Here is a 21,920-nt window from a genome sequence, read left to right on the forward strand (position 1 = left end):
GGGTACATTTGACTTTGTGGTGAGTGTGGGCTTGCACAGAACTCTAATCCACTCGACTGAGTCGTCAAATACCACAGGTTTCCAATCCTTTAAGGCTTACTCTTGTCTCAGACCATGTACAAAAAAAGTATCACCACCTTTTTGCCCAGCCAAGCCATTGCCTGGAGGAAGGGGAGAGACCCAAAAAGCAATTAAAAAGACCCACACCTCCTCCCAACAGGCCAGTGGTGCCATGACATTTGTTTGAATACTTAAAGTTTTGTACTTGGAGTTGATCGCCATCATCCCCTTCCCTCCATAATACAAGCCCATGAGCTGCATATCCAGTGGTTGCACTAATCGCAATTCCAAGGAAAATGATGACTATTGATTCTCCCATGTTTGTGTCTTAGAGTCATAGAGATGTACATCATGGAAACAGATTCTTCGGTCCAACTCGTCCATGCCAACCAGATATCCCAACCTAATCTAGCCCCGTTTGCCAGCATCCAGCCCATATCCCTCTAACCCTTCCTATTCATATATCCATCCAGATGCCTTTTAAATGTTGCAATTGTACCAGTCTCCACCACTTCCTCTGGCAGCTCATTCCATAAATGCATCACCCTCTGCATGAAGCAGTTTCCCCTTAGGTATCTTTTATATCTTTTCCCTCTCATCCTGAACCTATGCCCTCTAGTTCTGGGCTCCCCCACCACAGAGAAAAGACTTTGTCTATTTGTGCAATCCATGCCCTTCATGATTTTATAAACCTCTATAAGGTCACCCCTCAGCCTCTGACACTCCAAAGAAAACAGCCCCAGCCTATTCAACCTCTCCCTATAGCTCAAGCCTTTAAACCCTGGCAACACCCTTGTAAATTGCTTTGAACCCTTTCAAGTTTCACAACATCCTTCTAATAGGAAGGAGATCAGAATTGCATGCAATATTCTAACAGTGGCCTAACCTACTCTCTTCCCCTATTTTATCACGTTGTCTTAGTTTCCTGTGAAACAAGCAAAGTTTCTGCTCTTATTTACAGTTTATTCTATACCTTTTTATTGTAGATATACCTGTAGATGGGACGCCACAGTGGCTTAGTAGTTAGCACTGTTGCCTCGCAGTGCCAGGTTCAATTCCAGCCTCGGGCAACTGTCTGTGTGGATTTCGGACATTCTTCTCGTGTCTGTATGGGTTTTCTCTGGGTGTTCCGGTTTCCTCCCACAGTCCAAAGATGTACAAGTTAGGTGGCTTGGCCATGCTAAGTTGCCTGTAATGTCCAAGGATGTGCAGGGTAAATGGATTAGCCATGGGAAATGTAGAGTTACAGGGACAGGATAGGGGGATGGATCTGAATGGGATGTTGTTCAGAGGGTTGGTGTGGACTCAATGGGCCAAATGGCCTGCTTCCACACTGTTGAGATTCTATAAAAAGTTTCCTAACTCTGAGGCATCACATTATGTATAAATGATAATAATTATCCTGCCCCAGTCAAATGGTTTTAACTGGTTAATATGATACCAGCCACTCTTGTTTAGGGCTGTTAACATTTTGTATACTGATGAACTTGCTTTGTCTTTCCCTTCATATGTTCCTGCAAATCTTGGGACCAGAAAGGATGTTGTTTGATGTATATGTATCATTACCTATCATTACCTATTGCCCCACCTGCAGGTCCATAGGCTTTGTCTTGGAGTCAAAGTGGACCTTACCGTGTTGTTTTTTCCTACCCATATTATTTGCAGCTACATAATTCACTTCTTTTACACTCTCAAGCACTTATCTTTCATTATTCCATCTACTTCTGGCTCAGATAGGTCTAATCCTAACAGTGGCTCCCAGCCACACATCTCTGGACCCATTATTAACCTACACAGGGTAAACCCTGTAAAGGAAGCACAGTCAGCCAAGTGGCCTGCTGCTGCACCATTTTGGCCAACATATTCTTTAAAGTTTAATTCATACTTTTGACTATCCCGCTGGATTGGGACCTACAGGATATATGGAACCTTCGTTTTATACCTAGCAGTGTCATGACATTCTGCATCACCTGGGCTGTAAAATGCATCCCTTGATCTGATTAAATTTTTTTTTGGTAAACCCCAACCAGTAAAAACCTTTTCTAACAGGACCTTTGCTGTGATTTTAGCAGATATCTATTCGAGTGGGAAACACCTCTAACCATTTGGTGAAGGTATCTACTATCACCAGGATCTACATATAACATTGGTGTCCATATATATCTTGGTACCATTCCATCATCTCATTCCTTTCTCTCTCTGGTACTGTAAAGTTCCCTTCACACCGTACCGAACTCCCCTTTATGTGTATGCCTTTTTGGGTCCATTCTATTTCTCTGACTCCTTCCCTTCCCATGCTTTTTGTAATTCTTTATCTTTTCTTGGTTCTCTTGCTAAATTGATTGGGGCCACTTCTTTCTCTTTCTGTGCTCCTATTTCCTCGATCTGCTATTGCCCTGTGTTTGACTATTTTATTTGCCTTTCTTTTTCACTCTGGTGATAACTTAGAATGAGCTTGCACTTTCATTACTTCATTTTCTTTCTCTTTCACCTTTTCAAAGATGCACCACAGCAATGGGGTGAACCGTAAGACCTTCCCATCTGCTGACACAAAGCCTCTCACCTCCCACAAAGGTAAGTATTCCATTAGACTATTGCACATGTACATACTATCTGAATAGATAGTATATCCTGGAGGCAATTCATCTGGGTGACTGACTATATATGCCACTGCTACCAACTCAGTTGCTTGAATACTCATTATTTTTGGCAGCTTGAGGGGTACAATATCCACTTCTCGTCCTTGCTCATCTTCCATATAGATGCCACACCCAGTTCTCCGTTCTCCATCCTGTACAGGCAAAGACCCATCAACAAGATTTTTAAGGGTGATTTGGCATTCTCTTGCAGTTCTCCTATTTTTATCTCTGTCTGTCGCTGTATTCCCTTTGTTCTCTTCACCAGTACTCCTTCCTTTTCATTTTGATACAAATGATCCCATGGGATGATTTGCTCAGTGTGCCATTGTTAATACATTCATCCAGCAGCAACTGAATGGGTGTATGTTCTGTCAAAATTGTCAATGGATGCAACCCTACAATGTACGTAAAGTTTAGCCCAGAGCACCGCCAACAAATGCCTTTCACCTGCAGTGTACCGTTATTCTACTAGCAGGAGTATATTGCAAGACATAGGAGAAAATGCGGATTGCAGATGCTGGAGATCAGTCGAGAGCATGGTGCTGGAAAATCACAGCAAGTCAGGCAGCATCTGAGGAGCAGGGGAATCAACGTTTCAGGCAAGAGCCCTTCATCAGGAATGAGGCTTATGTGCTGAGAGGGTAGAGAGATAAATGAGAGGGTGGGTGGGGCTGTGGCTGGGGGGAAGGTAGCTGAGAGTGCAATAGGGAGATGAAGCTGGGGGTAATGGTGATATCATTCACCATTGCCCCCACCTCCATCTACCCATATGCAAGGCATAGGCTATTGGTCTCAACTGCATCTTTTGCAATAAGACCACTGATATCGTGGAGTCTGTTACAGTCACCTCCGAGGAGAATGGTTCCGCTGGATTGGGGGTTTTTAGGAAAGCAGCCCTCACCAAACCCGACTGAAAGCTACTATTGCTTGTATGTTCTGGCTTCCATTCCCATGGGACACTTTTTGTTAGTAACAGTGGTGGTGCTGCCTTTATGGTAAAACCGACAATATGGTCTACAATATACAATCAAGCCCAAAGATGATCTTAATCCCTTCACGTCTGTGGGGAAGGAAGTCTAACTGCTGTTTCGATCCATTGTTTGTCTATCTCTCTTGTTCCCGGTGTTAACACCACTCCTAAGTACAATACTCACTTTCTGCCTCATTATCTAAGCCTTTTTCAGATTCATTTTCAGCCAGCACTCCTTTAGCGATTGTGACAACTTATTTAGGAGCTTGTAATGCTCCTGTTTGGTTCCTGTTTGCAAAAGCAAACATCAGCACATATCATGCAGTCAGGCCTTTTTATATTCAAAGAAAACACTTGATTCTTTTCCATTTAGCTAATCGGGTATTTAGTATTCTGATTATTAAGTTTGGGTTGCAGTTATGTTTTTAAAAGAAAACATTTGGACGTTGAGGCAGGTTTGCTGAGGGCAATGACAGATGACATCAAATGCAAAATCTGGAATTATTTTGATCGACTTCAGACCTTTTTTGATTTGATATATTATTGTCACATGTACCTAAGTACAGAGAAAAGTTTTGATTTGTAGTACAGATCATAACAAACAAAGACCACAGGGTAATTGGACAGAGGAAGGAATACAAAGTTACAGTTGCAAAGGTGTACAAAAAAGCAAAATCAACAGTAGATTTGAAATTTGAGAGGTCCATTCAGAAGTCTGATATTAGCAGGGAAGAAGTTGTTCTTGAACCTGTTGGTATGTGTGTTTAAGCTTTTGTATCTTCTGCCTGATGGAAGAGGTTGGAAGAGAGTATAAACTGTGGATGTAGATTTGCTCGCTGAGCTGGAAGGTTCATTTCCAGATGTTTCGTCACCCTACTAGGTAATATCTTCAGTGGGCCTCTGAGTGAAGTACTGTTGATGATTCCTGCTTTCTATTTACATGTTTGGGTTTTTTTGGGTTGGCAATCTAACACATTGAGTTAGACCCCTTCTACCACCCCTTGAGAAAAAGAACAGGAAATGACATCACCAAGCCATGTAAATAGAAAGCAGGAATCCTCAACAGTGCTTCGCCTGGAGGCCTACTGAAGATGTTACCTAGTAGGGTTACGAAACGTCCGGAAACGAACCTTCCAGCTCAGCAAGCAAACCTATGTCCAGAACCTCAACTTGAGCTACAAATCTTCTCAAAACTTGCTAAGAGTATGAACTGGGTGTACGGGCAGGGAATTTTGCGTCATAAAGAGGAGGTCATGTTGAGTGACACAATTCTTGCAAATATATCGTTGGTGAGAAGGAGAAATAAAAGCTGAATTTTTCCCACTCGTAGAATGGCAATGGAATGTGGTTCTGTTGTGTGAAATCACAGATCAATGTGGTACTGTCTTCCTACTAGTAGGTGGTGCTGTGACTCTGTAAACGCAGGTATGGTGACCAGACAATCTAACTAATAATAGGTTGTTTTGTTTCAAAGCCTTCGCAGTCGCTCCTACCCTGCTCCATACAACGGCCGTTTTAGAAACAAGACTGGAGTTTTTCCTCAATATAAGATTTATGGTGTTTTCTTCTGGGAAGCGAGGATTGTACCAGCGATACGATATCACCAGGAGGGAGGGGGAGACTGCTGTACAGGAGAAAATAAAGACTGGTTCCTGCACTAGCCGAACCGGTCGATAGCGTGTTGTTATATAATGCCTTGAATTTAGCAAAACCTCAGAATGCATTTCCCACAACCATGAACCAACAACATTTGACTCCAAGCTACACAAGGCAATATTAGGACAGGCAATCCTAAACTTAACTTGGTCTGAGGTTTCAAAGAGTGTTTTTAAGGAGGAACGTGAGCCTGACGTTCAGAAAGGGAATTCCAGGGTTGGGCCCTTTGATAGCTAAAGTTACAGTGAAGGAAACGAGAAACACAGCGACTGCAATTGGAAAAAGGATGCAAGTTTTGAATTCAAAAAAGACGGGAAGTTCTGTTATTCCTCAGGGCAATGTGTAATCAGTGTGGAAACCTTTGTGGACATTTTGGTGTTTTTCAATATTTGGCGATCTGCGTGGGTGTTGGTTTCCTCCATAAAGAGGGGGCTGATGGTAATATGTAGGGCTCTCTGTCTATAAGATGGTGGTTAGAACATAGAAAAGTACAGCACAGAACAGGCCCTTTGGCCCACGATATTGTGCCGAGGTTTAATCCTAATGTAAAAAAAGTAACAACCTACACACCCCTCAACTCACTGCTATCCATGTACATGAAAAGTAGTTGCTTAAATGTCCCCAATGACTCTGCTTCCACCACCACAGCTGGCAATGCATTCCATGCATTCACAACTCTGCGTAAAGAACCTACCTCTGACATCTCCTTTATACCTTCCTCCTAATACTTTCAAACGATGACTCCTCGTACCAGTCAATCCTGCCCTGGGGAAAAATCTCTGGCTATTGACTTTATCTATTCCACTCATTATTTTGTACACCTCGATCAGGTCTCCTCTGTTCCTCCTTCTCTCCAGAGAGAAAAGTCCGAGCTTATTCAACCTTTCTTCACAAGGCGAGCCTTCCAGTTCAGGCAGCATCCTGGTAAACCTTCTTTGCACCCTCTCCAAAGCCTCTGTATCTTTCCTATAATAGGGTGACCAGAACTGGACACAATATTCCAAATATGGTCTCACCGGGGGCTTGTAGAGCTTCAGCAAAACCTCGCGGCTCTTAAACTCGATCCCCCTGTAAATGAAAGCCAAAACACCATATGCTTTCTTAACAGCCCTATCCACTTGGGTGGCAACTTTGAGGGATCTGTGTGCTTGCACACCCAGATCCCTCTGTTCCTCCACACTGCCAAGAATCCTGTCTTTAATCCTATATTCAGCATTCGAGTTCGACCTTCCAAAATGCATCACTTTGCATTTATCCAGGTTGAACTCCATCTGCCATTTCTCAGCCCAACTCTGCATCCTGTCTGTGTCACACTGCAGCCTGCAGTAGCCCTCTATAATATCGACGACACCTCCAACCTTTTGTGTCATCTGCAAATTTACTAACCCACCCCTCAACCTCCTCATCCAAGTCATTTCTAAAAACTACAAAGAACAGGCCCAAGAACAGAGCCCTGCGGGACCCCACTTAACACTGACCTCCAGGCAGAATACTTTCCACCTACAACCACTCTCTGCCTTCTGTCAGCCAGCAAATTCTGAATCCAGATAGCCAAATCTCCTTGTATCCCATACTTCCTGACTTTATGAATGAGCCTATCGTGAGGAACCCTATCAAATGTCTTGCTGAAATCCATATACACCACATCCACTGCTCGACCATCATCGACCTGTCTTGACACCTCCTCAAAGAACTCAATAAGATTTATGAGGCATGATCTGCTCCTCACAAAGCCATGCTGACTGCCTTTAATCACACTATGCCTTGCCAAATAGTCATAAATCCTATCCCTCAGAATTCTTTCCAAAACATTGCTGACCACAGACGTGAGACTGACTGGCCTATACTTGCCAGGGATTTCCCTATTACCTTTCTTGAAAAGAGGAACAACATTCGCCTCCTCCCAATCCTCCGGTACGGCTCCCGTGGAGAGTGAGGAGGCAAATATCCTCACCAGCGGCTTAGCAACCTCCTTTCTCGCTTCCCGGAGCAGCCTAGGATAAATCTGGTCTGGCCCTGGGGACTTATCAATCTTAATGTTTTCCAAAATTTCCAGCATATCAACCTCATCAATCTTGATCTGGTCAAGACTGTATCCCAAGCTCCTCTAAGCTTTCATTTACAACAAGTTCCCTTTCCTTGGTGGAAACCAAAGCAAAAACTCATTTAGGGCTTCCTCTGTCTGCTCAGACTCCATGCACAAGTTCCCTCTGCTATCCCAGATCGACCCTACCTTCTCCCTAAACATTCTCTTATTCCTCACCTATGAGTAAAATGCCTTTGGGTTCTCCATAATCCTTCGATGTTTCGGGCAAAAGCCCTTCATCAGGAATAAAGGCAGTGAGCCTGAAGCGTGGAGAGATAAGCTAGAGGAGGGTGGGGGTGGGGAGAAAGTAGCATAGAGTACAATGAGTGAGTGAGGGAGGGGATGAAGGTGATAGGTCAGGGAGGAGAGGGTGGAGTGGATAGGTGGAAAAGGAGATAGGAAGTTAGGACAAGTCCGGACAAGTCATGGGGACAGTGCTGAGCTGGAAGTTTGGAACTAGGGTGAGGTGGGGGAAGGGGAAATGAGGAAACTGTTGAAATCCACATTGATGACCTGCGGTTGAAGTGTTCCGAGGCGGAAGATGAGGCGTTCTTCCTCCAGGCGTCGGGTGGTGAGGGAGCGGCAGTGAAGGAGTCCCAGGACCTCCATGTCCTCAGCAGAGTGGGAGGGGGAGTTGAAATGTTGGGCCACGGGGCGGTGTGGTTGATTGGTGCGGGTGTCCCGGAGATGCTCCCTAAAGCACTCTGTAGAGGAGACCGCATCGGGAGCAACGGATACAATAAATGATATTAATGGATGTGCAGGTAAAACTTTGATGGATGTGGAAGGCTCCTTTAGGGTCTTGGATAGAGGTGAGGGAGTAGGTGTGGGCGCAGGTTTTACAGTTCCTGCGGTAGCAGGGGAAAGTGCCAGAATGGGAGGGTGGGTTGTGGGGGTGGTAGACCTGACCAGGTAGTCACAGAGGGAACGGTCTTTGTGGAAGGCGGAAAGAGGTGGGGAGGGAAATATACCCCTGGTGGTGGGGTCTTTTTGGAGGTGGCGGAAATGTCGGTGGATGATTTGGTTTATGCGAAGGTTGGTAGGGTGGAAGGTGAGCACTAGGGGCGTTCTGTCCTTGTTACGGTTGGAGGGGTGGGGTCTGAAGGCGGAGGTGCGGGATGTGGACGAGATGCGTTGAAGGGCATCTTTAACCATGTGGGAAGGGAAATTGCGGTCTCTAAAGAAGGAGGCCACCTGGTGTGTTCTGTGGTGGAACTGGTCCTCCTGGGAGCAGAGACGGCAGAGGCGGAGGAATTGGGAATACGGGATGGCATTTTTGCAAGAGGTAGGGTGGGAAGACGTGTAATCCAGGTAGCTGTGGGAGTCGGTGGGTTTGTAAAAAATGTCAGTGTCAAGTTGGTCGTCATTAATGGAGATGAAGAGGTCCAGGAAGGGGAGGGAGGTGTCAGAGATGGTCCAGGTAAATTTAAGGTCAGGGTGGAATGTGTTGGTGAAGTTGATGAATTGCTCAACCTAATCCCCTAAAGCTGTGCTACATCCTTGCTTCCTCCACCTTACGTAAGCTGCCTTCTTCCTTTTGACCAGAAGTTCCTCTGTTCTCGTCATCCAAGGTTCCTTAACCTTACCCCTTCTTACTGTCTCAGAAAAACAAATTCATGAATCACTCGCAACAACTGCTCCTTAAACAGTCTCCACATGTTTACTGTGCTCTTTCTGTGGAACAATTGCTCCCAGTCTGTACTTCCCAACTCCTGTCTGATAGTGTCATAATTTCCTTTTCCCCAATTAAATATCTTCCCTCAGTAATGCTCCTTTCACTCTCCAAGGTTATGCTAAATGTGAGGCAGTTGTGATCACTTTCACCAAAGTGCTCTCCCACTGTGAGATCTGACACCTGTCCTGGCTCGTTGCCGAGCACCAAATCCAAAATGGCTTCTCCCCTCGTCTGTCTGTCCACATACTGAGTAAGGAAACCCTCCTGAACACACCTGACAAAAAGGGCTCCATCCAAACCATCTGCACTTAGGAGGTTCCAGCCGATATTGGGAAAGTTGAAATCACCCATAACAACAACCCTGCTACTTCTGCATTTTTACAGAATCTGCCCGCCTATGAGTTCTTCAATCTCTCGACTGCTATTAGGTGTTCTGTCGTAAATCTCCAATGCAGTGGCTGTTCCCTTGCTGTTCCTAACTTCCACCCATACTGACTCAGCAGACAAACCTTCCTCAACAAACTTCATTTCTGTAGCTGTAATGCACTCTCTGATTAGCAATGCTATACCCCCTCCTCTTTTTCCACCCTACCTGTTCTTTTTAAACGTTCTAAACCCTGGAACATCAAGCAACCATTCCTGCCCCTGTGAAACCCACGTCTCTATTATGGCCACAACATCGTATCCCCAAGTATTGATCCATGCTGTAAGTTCGTCACTCTTATTTCTGACACTCCTTGCATTAAAGCAGACACACTTTAACCGATCCCTTTGTTTCATCGCATGAGAAACCTTCTTGATAGATTCAATACATTCTGTCACTGCCCCATCCACAACTGACCCCCTCTCAGACATGTGGCTCCGATTCCCACACCCCTGCCAAACTAGTTTAAACCCTCTTGAATCACACAAACTAATCTCCCACCCAGGACATTTGTGCCCCTCCAGTTCAGGTGCAACCCATCCTTTATGTACAGGTCCCACCTTCCCCAGAAGGTATCCCAATGGTCTAGGCATCTGAAGCCCTCCCTCTTGCACCAGCCTCGCAGCAACGTGTTAAGCTGCATTCGCTGACTGTTCCTCACCTCACTATCTCGTGGCACCGGTAGCAAACCCGAGATCACTACTTGTCCTATTTTTCAGCTTCCAACCTAACTCTCTGCAGTCACTTTTCAGATCCTCAATCCCTTTCCTGGCTATATCATTGGTGCCAATATGTACCACAATTTCTGGCTGCTCCCCCTCCCTCTTCAGCATCCTGTAAACCCAATCGGTGACATCCCAGACCCTGGCACCGGGGAGGCAACATACCTTCCGGGAGTCCCGTTCCTCACCACAAAATCTCCTGTCAATCTGTCTAACTATTGAGTCTCCTACCACTAGTGCTTTTCTATTTTCCCCCCCTTCCCTTCTGGGCTTCAGTGCCAGAGACCTGATAACTATAGCTTTCCCCTGGTAGGCTGTCCCTACCAGCAGTATCCAAAACGGTATGCTTATTGCTGAGGGGAATGGCCATAGGGGATCCCTGCTCTGATCGTCGGTTCCCTTTCCTCCCCTTGACAGTAACCCAGCTGTCCTTATCCTGTATCTGGGGAGTGATCACCTCCCTGTACATCTCCTCAATTCCCCCCCTCAGCCACCCACTTAAAACCTTCCCAGAAGTCCTTTGCTCCTCCCTCGCACCTCTCAGGTTCTCTCAGATGTAATGATAAATGGAGCTGAGGAAAACGTGACCTCACCTGGCAGTCTGCCAGCAAGGAGCTTTTGACATGTACAGTTGAGGTAGTTAACATTCTGTGCAGTAAGACCTGGGATTTGATACTGCCGCCATCCCTCCCTTCCACCCCCAACACCACGGTGCGAAGGACCAGTCACTTGCTGCTTTCTGAGGCTGTGGACAGTACATTGGGTGGTTTGAGGGTTGGCTAACTGGACTGTTTTCCTGATGAGGGCTGGTGAGTTGCTGCACTGCCTTGTCAGGCAACACAGAGACCTTTTATCTGCAGATTGGGAGTATGCAGTGTGGCAGTCACAGCTGGACTGTCAAACACAGGCACCAAGTGTGGGAGGCCGAGGATAATTAACAGAGCTGCTTTCTGAAACAGAAATGCCTACAATAAGTCAGGCTCGATTAAAGGTATAAAGAATATGCCACAGCATTCAGGAGAGGGAGTGGGAATTGTAATTAGTCTGCTTGTTCAACCGAGAGCACTTGTTGTGAAAGGTGGAGGAACAGTTGGCTGCTGAAGGCTTTCGCAGGAAGCCAGACCCATTTAGTTACCGGATGTACCCAGAGCAGAAAGGGCCTGTGGAAATATCAGGTGTTGAATGAGCCTGAAAACTGAAACTCAAAGCTCCAATGTGCTGTGCTGGGATTTGAACTTAAATGTTTTTCATGGATTCTTACATCACATCATGTTCAGACCATGGGTTTAGTGAAGGCCATGGGTACATTTTGGCTGTCGTCATTAGTGTTCCTTAAGACCATATGGAGTCGGAACAGGAGGAGGCTGTTTGGCCCATAGAGCCTGCTCCACCATTTTAAAGAATCACAGCTCATCCAACATTCCTGAGCTTTCCCATAACCCTTGGTTACTTGCACATTGGAGTGGTGGAGGCTGATTGGCAATGGTGAGTCACTGATCTTTCACTCCACAGGACTTGATTTGAATTCAGTCTGGTCAATCGGACGTTCTTCCTCTATTTTGGCTCTTGAGGCGTCCGGTTGACTGGAGAGTAGCAGATTGCTCTAAGGAAGGCTCAAAAAAAAAATCATGTAGCATATGTTGGCACTAAATCTCACTCAGCCTATTTAGTCAGTGATCCAGGGTAGTTGCTAATGGCAATCGTAGGTGAGTCGCAAATTCATACAACACAGAAACAGAGACTTTGATCTAATTTGTTCATGCCGACCAAGTTTCCTGAACTAAATCAGTCCCATTTGCCTGCGTTTGGCCCATATCCCTCCTATTCATGTACCTGTCCAAACGTCTTTTAAATGTTGTATCAGTACATTTCCTCTGGTAGTTCATTCCAATGAACACACCCCACCCTCTGTGTGGAAAAAGATGACCCTGAACTCCCTTTTACCCTTGCTCCACCCCCCTCCTCACCTTAACCCAATGCCCCCTAGTTCTGAATTTCCCTGCCCTACAGAAAGGCCTTTGCTATTCACCTTATCTCTGCCCCTCATGATTTTACAGCGTGAGGTTAAGCATTCTCTTGGCTTAACTTAAACCTTTTTTTGCTTTATTTCCCTAAGTAACTGGTATTAATACGTAATGCTCCAGTGCACCAGTGTTACACTACTTTGTTTCATTTTCCTGTCCCTGATCTGACCAAATTGTTGCAACTGTCTCACAGTTCTGAGGTGGCATTCCCTTCGATAATAAGGTTCAATTTCCTCAGGGTCTTCCTGCAAAAGTCTGACTGGCAGTGTGCTGACCTGAATCATTACAGCATATAAAAAAGCGACTGGGTTTGACCAAACTCGGACATTAAAATAGTAAGCATGCGACAGCACAGGAGAAGGAAATCATCCGGTCCAATGTACAAGAAGCCTGTTTTTCAAAATGTCAAAGTGGATTCATTTCTGATATTGTGTACGTGAGCATCAGTATATTTAAAACGTAAAAATAAAGAAGTGGCAAATTGGGAGGAAAATATCCTCTCGACATCAGCTACATTCAATCTCCTGATGCTGCCTGGCTTACTGTGTTCTTCCAGCCTCCTGCTTGTCTACCTTGGATTCCAGCATCTGCAGGTTTTTTTTGTCTCTAACCACGTTCAACCTATAAGCTATATATAGAAGCTAAATGAGCATATGGCCATGTATACTTGTGACAGAGTTTAATCAGTATGCCAGTCCCTTTATTTCATTTATGTCATTTGATCTAAGACTCAGATCAGTTGTCAACTCTTGAGCATTTTTTTTGTCAACGCTTGGAGCTGAGTTGGGGAAGGATTCATATTTCTCTGTATGTGAAATACTTTTAGTGACCGATGCATGTGTTTTGATCCGCACTGTATTCCCCTGATGGTCAGTGTGTGCATATATGTAAGAGGTAGCCACGCTGGTTTCAGTGACCTCTCTATTTTGTCTGTTTTGCAGTGGCTGAGGATGGATTCTGTAGCTCCAGCCTGGGTGGGCAGTGTGTTTCTCTTCATTCACTCAGATGAAATGGATCTATCAGCCATGTACAAAGAACCCCAGCTACGCCTGAAAATTTATAAAGCCCTGAAACTGACACTTGCAGGTAAGTTTCAACCTACAGGTTGCCCCTTACTTTGCTGACCTTCGTTCCCGTGCCAGTTATTAGCAATAAGCTGGACTGCAAACTGCATTTCACTGGAGCGTACTGAGTATTGTAAATGTTGCTAAGAAAAGGACTAAGAGATTCATTCAATGAACTAAAAATAATCCATCAATCAGTCCAGATATGACTCCTCTTTCTGAGGAGCTTTATTGAGAAAATTAGACCATCAAAATATGTCATATAGTAGATTTTCAACATCTCACAAATCTTTGTTTCAGCTCGGATATCTAAATTTGTTAAAGCTTATGTTGTTAGAGTATTGGATCCCACAAACTATCTACCCCATTTCCAATACAACACTCCAAAAATGCCTATGCTGATGTGTACGACAAGCAGTGTTGTATGAAGGGGAGGGAAGGTTGTGATTGGTTTGGCTTTTTTTTCTCCATTACTCTGCTTGGGGCAGCACGGTGGCTCAGTGGTTAGCACTGCTGCCTCACAGTACCAGGGATGCAGTTTAATTTCAGCCTCTAGCAACTCTCTGTGTGGAGCTTGCACTTTCTCCCCCTGTCTGCTCAGGTTTCTTCCCACAGTCCAAAGATGTGCAGGGTAGGCGGATTGGCCATGGGAAATACAGGGACAAGGAAGGAGGGTGAATCTGGGTGGGATATCCGTTGGAGAGTTGGTGTAGACTTGTTGGGCTGAATGGCTTGTTTCCCCACTGATATTCTCCACTATTCTCTGATATTCTCATCATGTCCACAATTCCTATGTTTGTTGAATTATCTGAAGTGAATACTTGCTAACGATTGATGAGGTTGTGTCCACAGACTTTCATTCCATGATATAAAACATTTTTGCCCATTTGAGAAACATTAAAAAGCAACATTTAAGGGGCACTAATTCACCTGAATATGTAGGTAGCACATTGCCAAATGTGAGCTGCAGGACATGTACCCAGGAGTGCGAACAGGAAAATTAACATTGGTGGTTTGTGCATCCCTGTTGACATCTCCCTTTTTACTTGCAAGACATGGAATCTCCTGAGAGAAGTGGAAAGTCAAGTAAATTATGTGTGAGAATTTTCTCCCTAACATCTGTAGACATTTGGAGCTCACTGAGGAAATGAATCTGGCCCTCGTTAACGTCATTCATTACGTTCCTCTCAAGAACGGTGATCGATGTCCCAGGAAGAACAAGTCCAGCTTTCCATCGAAGGATTTGGATGAAGTGGCATTGCCATACGAGTGGGCGGCCCATTCCAGTGTTTGCCATTTACTGGGAAAATATCCATGTCATGATGTGTAACCCAGTGTGTCTTTTTTATCAATTGAGATTGTGACACCCTCCCCATTTCCACCCCCCAAACCCACCATCCCTCCTAACCTTCGAACCCAAATACTATTATCTTGTACCTTAAATCAGATCACCTCAGAGTTTACACGTCTCTTGACATATAAAGACCTGGTTCTGAGCCCATCTAGGTGATTAAGATTTCTTAAACTAAGATTCAACCTTGTGACTCTCCCTCCAACCTTACCCCAAGCTTCAAGATCATCGCTTTGTGAGGATGCCAATTTTTGAAAAAGAAATGGGCAGAAGGAAGACAAAAAATGAAGAGTTAAGGGCATTTTTCATTTCAGAGTATCATACAGCTTGGTCCCAGAGCTCCCTGTGCAGATTAATAAGCTGAGGCCTCAGTGGGAAGTAGTGCTGTCAAAATTTTGACTTGCAACAAAAATAGGAGTTATAATTAATTCTTTAGACAATCAAAGGAAGAAACAAGGGGTTGGAAGGTAGAAGAATTGTCTTTAAAAAAATGGCAGATGGAATTTAATATCAGTAAGTATGAGGTGATAATTACTTTGTGACAGTAATTTTTTTTTCTGAAAAGAAATGATGGGCCATTAGAGACAGCACCTTGAATTGTTAGTGGAAGTGAAATAATCCTGTCAAACTCTAAATTTAATCATGAAGTGTTAAATGTAAAAAACCAAAAGGTCATGATGAACTTGTGGGAAAAGATCCGAGGAGAAGGAAAGATCTTTATTCTTCAGCTATGAAGAAAGACTTGGTAAATTGCAATTTCTTTAATCAGTGGTCCATACGTTACTGGGCAACTTAATTGACGTGTGTCAAGCTGTGAAGAATATGACTGGGTAGATGTAAATAATTGGAGAGGGGTAGAGATACACCTTTGTGACCTCTAGATTTGACTATGCCAAAATGTCTTGACCAGCCTGTCATTTCTATCCTCCTGCCCATATCTGAACTTACACCCAAATCTTGTTCACCAATGACTTCTCTACTCGTTGACCTACATCCTGATTAAATAGTGCCTTTTTTTTAAACTTTGTTCAACCTCTTTCTTGTTTTCAAACCTCTCATGGCTCTTGCCTCTTTATACCTCATCTTCTAACTCCATAACCTTCTGGGATATCTGTATGCATCAAATTGTGGTCTTTTGAGCATCCCCGACATTATTTACTCCCTTTCTTGGCGACCGCGCCTTCAGATTCCAAGGCCCGAAACTTTAAAATTCCCTCCCTCTGCTTCTCCATCTCTCTATCTCTTTTCCCCTAAGAGATTCCATTTAAAAACTACCTGTTTGAAGGGCAGCACGGTGACTCAGTGCTGCTGCCTCACAGCGCCAGGGACATGGGTTCGATTCCACTGTTCGATTCTCCTCCAGGTGCTCCGATTTCCTCCCACAGTTCAAAGATGTGCAGGTTAAGTGGATTGGCTATGATAAATTGCCCACAATGTCCAGGAATGTAGAGGCTCAGTGGATTAGCAGGAAATGCAGGGTTACAAGGATAGGGTAGGGGAGTGGTCTGGGTGGGATGCTCTTCAGAGTGGACTCAATGGACTGAGTGATCTGCTTCCACACTGTAGGGATTCTGAGTGCCTCATCTTTCCAATATCTTTGTGTCTTGCAGGCTGTATTTTGTTAGACAATGCGCTAATGAAGTCACTTGGATCTTTTACTAGATTAAAGGTGCTCCATAAATACAACATGTGCTTGTTGTTAAATATGAGGTTTAGAACAGAAAACAAGAGGAAACTTCACACAGAGTTATGAGACTGTGGCATTCACTTGCAATTTTACTGTTTTGTGGTAGAAATGTAAATATTCAAGTTTAGACTCGAAAAGTTATTGCAGGAACGTGGGTCCAGGCTGAATAAATGAGATTGAAACCACTTAGTCTTTGAATAATGTGAAATGGTTGGGCCAAACTTTGTTTTCATTTTATAACTTTTATGTGTTACTATCAGCTCAATGAATAAAAACTCCTTTATTTACAATTGAATGAAGCAAATTATATATGCATTCACCCTACATTGTGGGTGTCTGCATGGTTAATAATATCATGTAAATCTTTTGCAGATGCTGCTGGCAGTTCCGGAGGTGTCGAAATCCTGAAAATTTACGGCAGTGGCTTTGGACTCGAGCTGAAATTTACAGAAGAAAGGAAATGCAAGAATTTTCTTCACAATTACAGAAATGACAAACTCCAGCAGGCTTTAGTGTACCATTTCAGAAACCAATCAATACCCAACTTCACTTGTAGTACAGAGCTTAAGGCTGGCACAGTGACATTGGACGACATCCTGGAAAATCCAGAAGACTGTCTGAGGCATATCAAAGCGAACGAGGTGGGTGTAGAATCCTACCACACAGAAAGGGGCCCTTTGGTGTATCAGTCTTGTATCAGCTCTTTTAAATCATCATTTTAAGTTCTCTGCCCGAATGCAGGTGCGATCCACACTGTTACATCCTCCATCAGGGTCAAGGCCTGAATCCACTCCAACTGGAACAGAAATGAAACCCCGTACTGTTGGCACCAATCCAATCCACACCAGCCATCCAGACAACTGAGACCATTATCACCTTGGTCTAATATGTGCCTTTACGTGCAGGATGTAGTCTGAACAGTGGACAGTGATTGGAGAGATCCCAATTTCCTTTCCATCACATGGCTGATCAAATATCACTCTCTTGCTGCCTGGAGTTGGCATGCATTGGAATGATTTGCAAGTAATACTCACTCTGCAGTTTCCTTGGCCATCAATTTCTGGAGGGGGGCTTGAACTTGGACCTTCTTACTCGGGCAGGGAATCTCCCCAGTGTATCACCACAAGGAGACAACTTATTTTTAATGAGCTGTCCCATTTTGGCCCACATTCCTGGTGACTCTGCAAATGAGTTCTCTTTGAGGACATTTCTAGTTGCCTTTTGAAAGTTCTAACATTCTTGTCTGTCTCTGAAAAAAACACTACATGAGAGCATTTATCCTCACTTCCCTTTGGTTTATTTTCTAAGTATTTTAAATCAGTGATCTCTGGTGATCAACCCCATTTACCAGAGAAAGCACTCTCACCTCTTTGATCCTTCAAAACCAGTCATAACTTTTGAATGTTTTTATTATGTCTTCTCTAAGGACAGCAGTCCCAGTTCCTTGAATTTTTGTATTACGTGATTGAAGCCTGGCATCCCCCATAAGGTCCTGATCAGTTTTCTTTTTACCCCCGTCAAGGCCTTGGCATGCTGCTATGTTGTGGTGCTCAGAATTCTGCACAATATCTGAGCTGAGACATAGCCCTAGATTTGTAAAGGTTTGCCCTGATTGCCTTGATTTTACGTGCAATTTACCTACTTACCATAAATTTATCTGGATGAAAAGGCTGATGCATCCATCAGCTGGGGCCAAGTGTAAACAGTATTACCTCAAAGTCAGAAAATCCCATACTGGAGACACATGCAGAAAACCTGGGCTGACACTCCAGTGAAATGAATTCTACATTTTCAGAGATGCCATCTCTCAGAAGAGACTTCTAGCAGGATGTAACTGAACCATTGGTACTCTTGAAAATTGCAAGGTATCTCTCTTCACTATTTATTCATCAATCAACATTAATAAAACAGGAGATCTGGTCATTATCCCCCTGCTATATGTGACACCTTGCTGAATGCAAACTGTCACATTTAAAGTGCTTCGGGAGTGATTATTCTCATTGCTTAATAATTTTGAATCTGCTTTCTGTCCCTCGAGCGCATAGTCACACCAACTTTAAATATCTTGGACCGCTGTAGTGTTCGTTCTAATTTTTATATAAATTTTATATTTCAGCCTAACCACCTCCGTGACGATGAAGTTTCCAGATTGGAAGAAGACATTAGACGACTGGTCCTCGAATATAGTTCAAGCTGCCAGAGCTCCGAGACACACTGCAGTGTTAATTTAAAAACCCCAACAGCAGCCTCAACCCTTTCACCAATCTCACCACCTTCAATCTCGCCATCTTCAATCCAAGCCAATGGAAGCCCTTTGTACTCGACTGACCGTTTTGAATTTCAAGGTGTTTTATTTGGTGAGTGCTGAGCTCCAGGTGTGCAGTTACTGGAAATGACCTGCAAAAGACTGAAGAGCCACAGCTATCATTCTGACTTGGTTGGATTGGCACGTGTCAATGATCATGCTATTTTCTTTCTAGTGCCCTGACCTTCAATCTTGGTTTTATTTCCATGTATGCATATGTTAGTCTAAATTAGCTACTCTTGACTGAGCTTTGGAGAGCATCCTTGGTGATTGGGGTCCTGACCCACATCTGAAATCCAGGCATCAGTATTTTCATGTGTAGTGTAGTGAATGAGAGAAAGAGCTGCTCCTTAGCTTTGATGTTGGGCTGTATATTTTAAATATGCTTTGATTTTTGGAGGCATGACTGTAACCGTGTTCAGAAGTATTTTCTTTCATGGTTGCTAAACTCACTAAACTAACAAAGTTAGGTTAGGTATTCTTTAATGGATGTTATCAAATTTTCAGCAAACATCCAGAATGTAGAAAATGCTTCATTAGCACTCCATGTATCATCTTAAACATTCACTCCTTTCAATGTTGGCACAACATGGCTACAGCCTCTAAAGCCTCTATTAGATACCCTGTAGCAATTCAACAAGGGTTCTTTGGCAAATCTTTCAAACCTGCCACCTCTGCAGTCTCAAAGGGTGAGGGTAGCAGATGCATGGACAAAGCACCATCTCCAAACTCTCCTTCAAGCTGGTGACAATCCGTTGCTGTTACTACTTCATCTTCAAAACCATAACTGCACTGTGGATTAGATTAGATTAGATTAGATTCCCTACAGTGTGGAAACAAGCCCTTCGGCCTAACAAGTCCACACCTACCCTCCAAAGAGTAACCCACTCAGACCCATTTCCCTCTGACTAATGCACAGCAGCTCTCTATTCCCCCTCCAATGAGAACATTAGAAATTGGGGCAATGAATGCTTACTTTCCAGGCAACACCCTGATCCTCTGAATGGAATAAAGAAGAAAACAAATGAGCAAATCCATGCAAGTTATTTTTCTCCTTTTTGGTCAGTCTCTCTGTAGCATGGTGAAGGCAACAGGCACAGGATGTGAACTAGTTTCAAGGCTGTTGTGAATACTATTTTGAGCTTGCAATAGGAGTAGAAGTGGGGAATTAATTTATTGCTCTGTCTTTGGCCTGTCTTAGCACAGTATTTGAGTTAAATGTACGGTGCATCTGCTGTAATTCAGTCAGATTCTATAAGCAGTCTGCTTCTCATATAACCAAAATCTGTGGCTTTACAGATATCATTTTGTGATAGTATACTCCAGAGACTACCTTTCTCATTGTAACTCAGCAAGTCTGACACAGTTATCTTACCACTTTATTAGTTGGCAAATAAAATGTAATCTGACCAAAGCACGACAGTTAAAATTAATCCTAGTTTTATTTCCAATAAATGATTAAACAGTAGCAGTGAGACATGGAATGCGACTTGAAGTTCTACACTAAAGATGTATCGGAAACCAGATGAGGTGGATATCTGAGTTCCCTGACTTACCTTTCACCAGACTGAAAGCTATAGAAACTGTCTGAGCAGAAGTGGTAGCATTATAGTGTTGGTTGCAGTATCTGCCCAGATGTCAGAGCTAACACTAGCACATATTAAATAGGTGTTATTGTGGAAAACGCTGTTGTATTATTTTTAAGAGTGTCTGAAGATATGTTTCAGCAAAACGTTTTGTATGTTTTCGAGCAAAGGTAACTTTATTTGTCGTATTGTACAATTTAGACTTTATCTAAATAATTTAGTGGTGCCTCAGGCTGAGGGCCAGAAGACTTTTAACACTTTTATCATTCCATTTCTTTATAGTCCTCAGAATTGTGAAACTAAGTGTTGTCAAGAAGGTTACATCGTCTGTCATCAGACTAAAAAATGTATCATGTTATATTTTGGATTCTTTTATATTGTTGCAATAACCAATTGATGATTTTTTCCGTTCAGCTGAATTTCCTTTTATTTCTGTGCTCTCACAAACTTGATTGAGTTTTTTGAAGAAGTAACAAAGACCATTGATGAGGGCAAAGCAGTAGATGTGATCTGTATGCCTGGCTCAAAGGTAGAAGACAGAGGGTGGTGGTGGAGGGTTGATTTTCAGACTGGAGGCCTGTGACCAGTGGAGTGCCACAAGGATCGGTGCTGGGTCCTCTACTTTTTGTCATTTACATAAATGATTCGGATGCGAACATAAGCGGTACAGTTAGTAAGTTTGCAGATGACACCAAAATTGGAGGTGTAGTGGACAGCGAAGAGGGTTACCTCAGGTTACAACAGGATCTGGACCAGATGAGCCAATGGGCTGAGAAGTGGCAGATGCAGTTTAATTCAGATAAATGCGAGGTGTTGCATTTTGGGAAAGCAAATCTTAGCAGGATTTATACACTTAATGCTAAGGTCCTAGGGAGTGTTGCTAAACAAAGAAACCTTGGAGTGCAGGTTCATAGCTCCTTGAAAGTGGAGTCGCAGGTCGATAGGATAGTGAAGAAGGCATTTGGTATGCTTTCCTTTATTGGTCAGAGTATTGAGTACAGGAGTTGGGACATCTTGTTGCGGCTGTACAGGACATTGGTTCGGCCACTGTTGGAATATTGCATGCAATTCTGGTCTCCTTCCTATCGGAAAGATGTTGTGAAACTTGAAAGGGTTCAGACAAGATTTACAAGGATGTTGCCAGGGTTGGAGGATTTAAGCTATAGGGAGAGGCTGAACAGGCTGGGGCTGTTTTCCCTGGAGCGTCGGAGGCTGAGGGGTGACCTTATAGAGGTTTGCTAAATTATGAGGGGCATGGATAGGATAAATAGGCAAAGTCTTTTCCCTGGGGTCGGGGAGTCCAGAACTAGAGGGCATAGGTTTAGGGTGAGAGGGGGAAATTTAAAAGAGACCTAAGGGGCAACCTTTTCACGCAGAGGGTAGTACGTGTATGGAATGAGCTGCCAGAGGAAGTGGTGGAGGCTGGTACAATTGCAACATTTAAGAGGAATTTGGCTGGGTATATGAATAGGAAGGGTTTGGAGGGATATGGGCTGGATGCTGGCAGGTGGGACTAGATTGGGTTGGGATATCTGGTCGGCATGGACAGGTTGGACCGAAGGGTCTGTTTCCATGCTGTACATCTCTATGACTATGACTCTATGTTACCTGTCTTGAATATTGGACACAGGGAGTTTTTAAAAAACTATTGTTCCTCTCACTTTTTGTTCC

The 21,920-nt window shown here is 43.8% G+C and overlaps 1 protein-coding gene across 1 annotated transcript in view; it reads left to right on the forward strand.

Moving 5' to 3' along the window:
* The window catches only part of LOC122558526 (tumor necrosis factor receptor type 1-associated DEATH domain protein), a 36,837-nt gene that overhangs the window by 10,004 nt on the left and 4,913 nt on the right, over positions 1–21,920 (forward strand). The window contains exons 2-4 of the mRNA XM_043707216.2: positions 13,198–13,342; positions 16,731–16,999; positions 18,475–18,715. Of these exons, the coding sequence (XP_043563151.1) occupies positions 13,207–13,342; positions 16,731–16,999; positions 18,475–18,715 (646 nt within the window). The 5' untranslated portion in view covers positions 13,198–13,206. The remainder of the gene's footprint in view (positions 1–13,197; positions 13,343–16,730; positions 17,000–18,474; positions 18,716–21,920) is intronic.

The sequence above is a fragment of the Chiloscyllium plagiosum genome, unplaced genomic scaffold (assembly GCF_037043375.1).
Source record: "Chiloscyllium plagiosum isolate Xiang-an unplaced genomic scaffold, Cpla_swu_hap1 HiC_scaffold_17, whole genome shotgun sequence".
Classification (NCBI taxonomy): domain Eukaryota; kingdom Metazoa; phylum Chordata; class Chondrichthyes; order Orectolobiformes; family Hemiscylliidae; genus Chiloscyllium; species Chiloscyllium plagiosum.